Consider the following 6803-nt stretch of genomic DNA (forward strand, 5'->3'; position numbering starts at 1 on the left):
AAAAAACCAAAAAAAAAAAAAAAAAAAAAACCAAAAAAAACCCCAAAAACAACGAAGCGCCAAACCCTCAGAGGAGAGGATAATATGGGACTTTATGAATGTTTTATAGGTAATTGCTGTATAACTTTCTAATTTCGCAGGGGGGTGTTCACCTCCAGAGGCTGGGGACAGAGCCGTCCCCAGAGTCCAGAGGAGGGTCACAGCCCCCAGTCCCGACCCGCAGCCCCTCTGCCCCCGCGGGACGGCCGGGCGGCCCACGCCGGCTCGGGGAAGGAGGCGCTCGGCAGGGAGCCGCCAGGGGAAGGGATGGGGAGGGGGGGAACGGGCACACACAGTACCACAGTTCAAAGGCCAGCGAGGCTCGGGAGCTCCGTGTCCGCCGGGACCCCTCCGCCCTCCCTGCCTGTTTCCCCTCGTTACTCACCCCGACCGCCGGCGCTCGCTGCCTGTCCCAGCTCCGTGCGGAGACAGCTGCCGGGCCGGGGCCGTGTCCCCAGGCCCTGCACGGCCCCATCGCACCCGCCCCCAAGGGGCCAGAGCCACTACCCGTTACCGCCCTGCCCAGGTGCTTGAAATAACAGCAAGGGGCTCCACACCTGCGGGGGATTTGATTTTCCTTTAAAATACAGATAGGGAAAACAGCGCCTGTTAAGAAACAACGAGCCTAAAATTCAAAATATATTCAATATTATATTCAAAATAAAAAAGTGGCATCTGCCTTTTCTACTCCGAATTTCTTGAGTTCTCGTCACGGGGAAATTAGCTACCTTGAATTTGCGCGTTTGTTAAAAAAAGATAAAGTTTATTTTTTTTCCTTTTTTCCCCTGTGATTCTTCAATCACAAAAAAAATTCTATATTTTGTCATCTAAGCATTTATTTTACTGAATCCAAAAAGACATGAAAAGGGATGGGGAAGAACCACGTTTGTTCGTTTTAAACTAACGTATAGAAGTGATTTTTTTTTTCTCCTTTTTTGGACGACATATAATAAATATGATATAGCACTCAGCACTCGGTCTGTACAATTCTGTTCGCATTAGGGAGCATGCCACTTTTCAATAAGAAAAAAAAAAAAGGTTATGAGAAAAATCAGTGCAAAGTTCTCCGTTCCCCCGGTCTTCTCCGCCGGTCGGGGGTCGAGGCGCTCTCATTCCCTCTGTCCTCCGCAGCCGTTAGTCTCTCCGGCGGGCTCGGGCTCTGCTTGGGCTCCCTCTCCCTCTCCTCCTCCTCCACCCCCTCCGTGACTCTCTCTCCGAGCTCCAAGTCCTGCCTCGCAGAAGCCGAGGTCGGCGGGTCGCCCCGCGGCTCTGCCCGCCTTCCCCCGCGTGTGGTCGTTTCACTTACGGGCTCGGCTCTGGGTTCACGTTTCAAGAGTCCCTGCTCTGACTGATCGCCTCCCTCGGTGGCCGGTGACTGCCTGCAGAAGCTCCTGCCCCTCGGCTTCCCCTCGCTTCCTCCTCTGCGGTGCTGGGGCTTGTTTGGGGACGGGGAGGGGAAGGGCTCGTTGCGGGGACCGCGGTGCCGTTTCACCGGGGGTGCGGGGTGCCGGGCATGGGGTTGGCCAGGGGGTTGAGGGCCGGCTGCCCGCCGGGCCCCAGCCCGTGGATCAGCACCCGCGGCACCAGCGGCCGCTGGAGCTGGGGGTGCGGCGCGGGGGGAGTCCGGTACATGCTGCTGTACATGGCTGCGGCCGCCGCAGCTGCCGTCGTGCTGTCCATGCTGCCCAGCAGGCTGGGGTGATAGAAATAGGGCGAGGGGAACATCCGCTGCAGCGCTGAGTAGTTCCCGGCCTCGGCCAGCAGCTCCAGGCCCACCGCCGTCTGTCGCTTCCACTTCGTCCTGCCGGGGGGAGCAAGAGGCTGCAGGGCGGGCGCCGCGGCGGGGCAGCCGGGCCGCTTCCGCGGGGCTCCCGACGGAGAGCACTGTCCCCGTGGGCCCGCGCACGATGCCATCTTCCCGGCTCTACCCGCTTTCCCCTCCGAGCCCCGCACCCCCCGACACATGCATACGGTGACTCCGGCCAAATTAATAACCGCGGAACACGGTTAGATCGCAAGGCGCTGACACTAATGGTTTGCGACAGAATTAGGGTGGCTGCAACCGTATGTAATGAGACAGAAAATTACGGCAGCGTTGACAGGAGCCGGACCCCCCAGCCCATCGCCGGGGAGGGCGCGGGGCAGCAGCCGGGAGCTCCCCGCACCACCCCGGGCTCCCGCGGGCAGAAACCCAGAGGCGTGAGCCCGCTCCCGGCTCCTGACCTGGCCCGCCTTACCTCCGGTTCTGGTACCAGGTTTTGACCTGCGTGTCGGTGAGGTTGAGGGCGGCGGCCAAGTCCATGCGGTCCTGCACGCTCAGGTACTTCTGCCGCTCGAAGCTGCGCTCCAGCTGGTTGAGTTGATGGTCGGAGAAGGCTGTTCGTGCCTTCCGAGGCTTCTTGGCCCGCACTGGCGGGCTGTCCCGGCTGCTGCTGATCTCCCGGTCGCCCTCCTCCTTTGTCCCTGTGAGTGAGCCCAAGAGCGGTGAGGACCGGCGGGACACCGGCTCGGCCCCCGCCCCGCCCCGGTTACCGGGCCCCGCCGCCCCCTCCCCGGGGACTTCTCCGGGACACGGGGGGAACAGTCAATTATGGCGGGGGGTGGCGGCGGCGAGCCCGTCCGGGGAACAGCGGGATTCCCGCTCTCCGTTTCCCAACTACAGGGCTTTCGTTATTTTCTGCCCTCTCCCCCCGGCCCGAAACGCCGGGAAATCGATCTGTCAATCCGGCTCCACTCGGGCCCCAGTTTGTGGCGCTCCTTGATCTTCCCCGCAGGAAGAACAATAATCTCCCTAATTGACCCACTGGGGAGGTTGGTGCACACAAAAATGGCCAGACCAGACTGTACATCTGGTTTGGACACTCGTATGCTAATGCTAAAAGAGCAAAATGAGCTGCACTGGCGGGCACCGCGCCGCTCTGAGCCTGGCGAAAATAGCTCAATTGAGCAAAATTAGGAAAATTTGTCCTGTTGCCTCTCGGCTGCACCGGGCTGCCGGCGGGAAGGACAGCTCCGCCGACACCACAGGGAAAATATACCCTCTCCCTGCTTGCCTTTCCTCACTCTTTTCCCTCCTTTCCCTTTCCCACGCACACATAGCTATTTTCACCTCCGAACCTCGCACGGCGGGGGCTTCCCCATCAGCACAAAATCCCTAATTGAAAAAAAAAAAAAAATTGAAGATGGAGAAATAAACCTTCTACCCCGGCGCAGGGAAAACTCGAGGGTTTTGCCAAACGCACAAAGCCCTCGCATCTCACTACGCCGAGTGCGGGCCGAGTTGTTGTTGTTATTATTATGATTTTATTTTTAATTAAAAGTTGGGTGGGTTTGTTTGGGTTTGGTTTGTTCTTTTTTTTCGCTTATTTGCTATTAACTAGGGAAGTAGAAATTTTCATCTTAATTTTAGAGAGAATAAGCATAAATAAAAAGGCTGAATGCACTAACTGCAGCTGAGCCGCCGGTTCTTAGAAAGCCAGAGAATCATTTATGTGCATTTGCATTAAAAATAAATACAGTCTGATTTCCCATGTGATCCCACTGCTCGGGCTATTTCTTTAAAAATGGGGGAGCCAAATTAAAAAAGAATAAAAGAGGAAAGACCAACAGATATTAAAATTAAAAAAAAAAAGAAAAAAATTTTAAAAAACGATTTGATTTAATTTCGTTTCCTACCGACCTTATTCCCGCGGTAGCGAGGATCACTGAGCGGCCCCGGCAGAACGAGCGCTCCTGCCGCAGATTTTCCCCCCGATTTTCGTTTCACCAGTGCGGCCGAGCACGGCGGCGCCGGTTGTACCGGCGGCCGAGCCGGTGCGGAGCCGGGCCGCGCCGTACTCACCGTGGCATTTGATGTCCCCCTGCGTGTCGTCGCGCTTGTCGAGCTTGGCTTTACCGTCCTCCTGCTCGAGTTTGGGCCTGAAGCTCTCCGGTGCCGCGCTGCCCTCCTGCTTGGGAGTATGGTGGGGAGAGGGGACGCTGGTACTGTAAGGTGCACACGCCGCTAGCGGTTTGCTGTCGCCCAAAATGTCCTTAATTAAAAAAGAAGAGGTGGAAGTCCTGGGGCCAGAGCTGGCCGAGCCCAGCTGTGGCGGCGGTGGCTGCGGGGGCGACGGCTGCAAACTCGGCGGCGGCGGCGGCGGCTGTGGGCCGAGGTGGAGGTGGTGTGGCGGCGGCGGGAGGCTCTCCGGCACCCCCAGGTGCGGCTCGGGGTGCTCCATGCTCACCGAGATAGGCGATGAGGGCGCCGTCCCCACCGTGTCGATTTCCGAGCAGGGGGACGGCGTGGCCTGGCTCCTAAAATCCGCCGGCCGGCCGTCGCCGTGGGGGCGAAAATCTCCGTTCATGACTCCGGGGCTGCCGGTGCTGCCACCCGACAGGATCGTATCTATCCCGAAGCTGGACCCGCTCGGCCCCTCCATGGCGAAACGCTCAGCGCCGCGTCCGCATCCCCGTGGGCGGCCGCGGGGGTCTCTCACCGGGGGCGGAGGAGAAGGGATGGGGGGCGGAACCGGGTTACCCCAACCCGCGCACCGGCGGCGCGGTCGACACTAACTCGGGGCCCCCGCCGAGCCCCACATCGCCGCCGGGCCGGTTCGCCGCTAACCAACTTTGTTGCGGGAAGTTGCGGGCGCGGAGCGGGGCGGACACCGGCCACTGCGGCGCGCCCGCCCGTGCCCACCGAGCTCCTCTCGGCGGCGGCGACTCCCCCCGTGACGTCACAGCCGCCGCGTCCCCCCCGCCGTTTATTATAAACCCGGGCTTTTGCCGCCGCCGCCGCCCGCCCCCATTGGCGGAGGGCCGAGAGGGGGCTGACGCAGCGCGGGCCGCAGCCAATCGGCGGCGGCGGCGGGGACGGACGCGGGAGGGGGGGGCCGCGCCCTCGCTCCCTCCCGGGCCCGTCCCCGCCGCCGCCGCCGCCGCCCCGTCGGGCCTCGATTCCCCGGTCGCCGGAACGGATCCCCCGGAGAGTATTATCCGGTGTTCCCGGGACGGTTCCCCGGCTAAATGTCAGAATAATGGGAAGTGCCAGCGACAAGACGTCGTATTAATCCTGATGAAGCGGCGTGTCAAGCTAATTAGAAGAGTAATTATAAAGGTGATAATGAATGATTTAGAGTTCTCCGAGTTTTATTTTAGTAGTAATTACAACTTCCAAGGTCCTATGAAGCGCAGCCCGACATCCCTCCTCCCGGCCGGCAGTAGCCCCTAGACCCGACCAGCCCCGAAAACAACATCCACGACCGCAGACTTCGGGGACGCGGGGGAACGGGGCACAGCAGTGGGGGCGCAGGAAAGGACTAGGGCAGGGTGACTGCAAGAGGGATTTTTGGGGGGCTGGTGTTTAGCGACGGCACTAAGCATTGCCTTGTCTGTGGGGCCGCTGGCATCCCCGCTCCGCATACGATGGCTGTCCCGGTGATGGGTGTCCACTGTCAGCCTGGAGCAAGGCTCCATCCCCGCCTCGGGGATGGAGGACACGAAGGTCCTTTCTAAACCCGCTCCTTGTCCTGCCTGCCCCGTACCCGGGAGTGCCCAGTCCGGCCCTGCACAGTGCTGCTGTGCGGGTGCGGCGGCAACGCGGGTGCGCCTCCACCGAGCTTCCCCCCGCGTTTTGTTTCCTGGGTAAACAGTCCTGCTCAGAGGTACGGAAGGGTGCGGGGAGCGCACGGGAAGCACAAAGAACACGAGGGACCGTGTTCAGCCGGTAACTCGTTACTGACGTTTGGATCCGACGTGAGGCGCCGCAGCCCCGGAACAGCGGCGCAGGATGAGAAACTGCGCCCCGACACGAGAGATGCTGATGTGCAGAGTGCCGCGGCCCTCTGCTCCGCTTCCGACGGCTTGGGGCCTGCCTTCCCTCGTGAGGAGCGGGGCGAGGAGTTTGTAGTGTCCTCGCTGGTAAAAATCCAGGCGCTTCCCTGGGATTCACCGGTCACCGGTGCCCTACCGGAAGATCACCGGTCCTCTGTGGGTACCGCGGCGGGAGCAGGTCCCGGCCTCAGTGCCGCGCTCCGGAGAAAGCTTTTCAACGTCAGGAAAGCCGGCCCAGGGGCAGCCTTTGCTGCCGAACATCTCCCGCTGCATCCCAACGGGCCCGCATCGCCGTCCGCCGCCCCACGGGCAGCCGGGGGCAGCCGGTTGTACGGTTTGCCGCCGGGCTTCAGGCGCCGGTGCCGAGCCCGGAGGCCGGTGCGGGAGCGGAGGCGGAGGGCCCCAAAGAGCTGTAGGGCCGCCCGTGTCCGCTGGGCGGCGGTGGCGGTCGCCCCCGTGTCCCCGACGGGCGTCCCGCGCGGACGGGCCGGGGCAGCGTGGCCGCCGCAGCCCCGATGCGGGCCGGGCTGGCAGCACGGCGGGGTGAGCTCTTACCAGCACGTCCCTACAGATCGGAGCATCTGAAGGAACAAGCAGAAAAAAAGGGGAGAGAAGAAGAGGTGAAACTGAGGAGTGGACTGAAAGAACAAGAGAAAGGGAAAAATATTTCAATATCTGCAAGTGCACAGGCAGGTTTTCTGCAGCAGGGAAGCAGCCCGCGGCGCTCATGTTTATCTTGCTGTCTTGGTTTGCAATGTACCAAAACTATGTCCTAATTATCCCTGGGGGAATGCGGGATCCGGGGTAATATGTTACACTAGCGTAATCCTTTAACTCACAATACACTTCCCCGTCCCGGAATCGGGATTTAGGGCTTAAAGTCATGTTCCTGAAGAGTGAACACCTTTCATTTCCTTCTTCTTATTTTTTAATCCTCGACTCCATTGTGC

The 6803-nt window shown here is 60.5% G+C and overlaps 1 protein-coding gene across 1 annotated transcript; it reads right to left on the reverse strand.

The window, feature by feature from the left end:
• Positions 1 to 121: 121 nt before the first annotated feature.
• On the reverse strand, positions 122 to 4692 carry BARHL2 (BarH like homeobox 2). Its single transcript, XM_030953514.1, has 3 exons — positions 3881 to 4692; positions 2277 to 2502; positions 122 to 1840 (listed from the first exon to the last, which is right to left on the reverse strand). The coding sequence occupies exons 1-3, from the start codon at positions 4458 to 4460 to the stop codon at positions 1528 to 1530; spliced, it is 1119 nt and encodes a 372-aa protein (XP_030809374.1). The 5' UTR covers positions 4461 to 4692; the 3' UTR covers positions 122 to 1527.
• Positions 4693 to 6803: the final 2111 nt, after the last annotated feature.

Source organism: Camarhynchus parvulus, chromosome 8 (genome assembly GCF_901933205.1).
Source record: "Camarhynchus parvulus chromosome 8, STF_HiC, whole genome shotgun sequence".
Taxonomy (NCBI): Eukaryota; Metazoa; Chordata; class Aves; order Passeriformes; family Thraupidae; genus Camarhynchus; species Camarhynchus parvulus.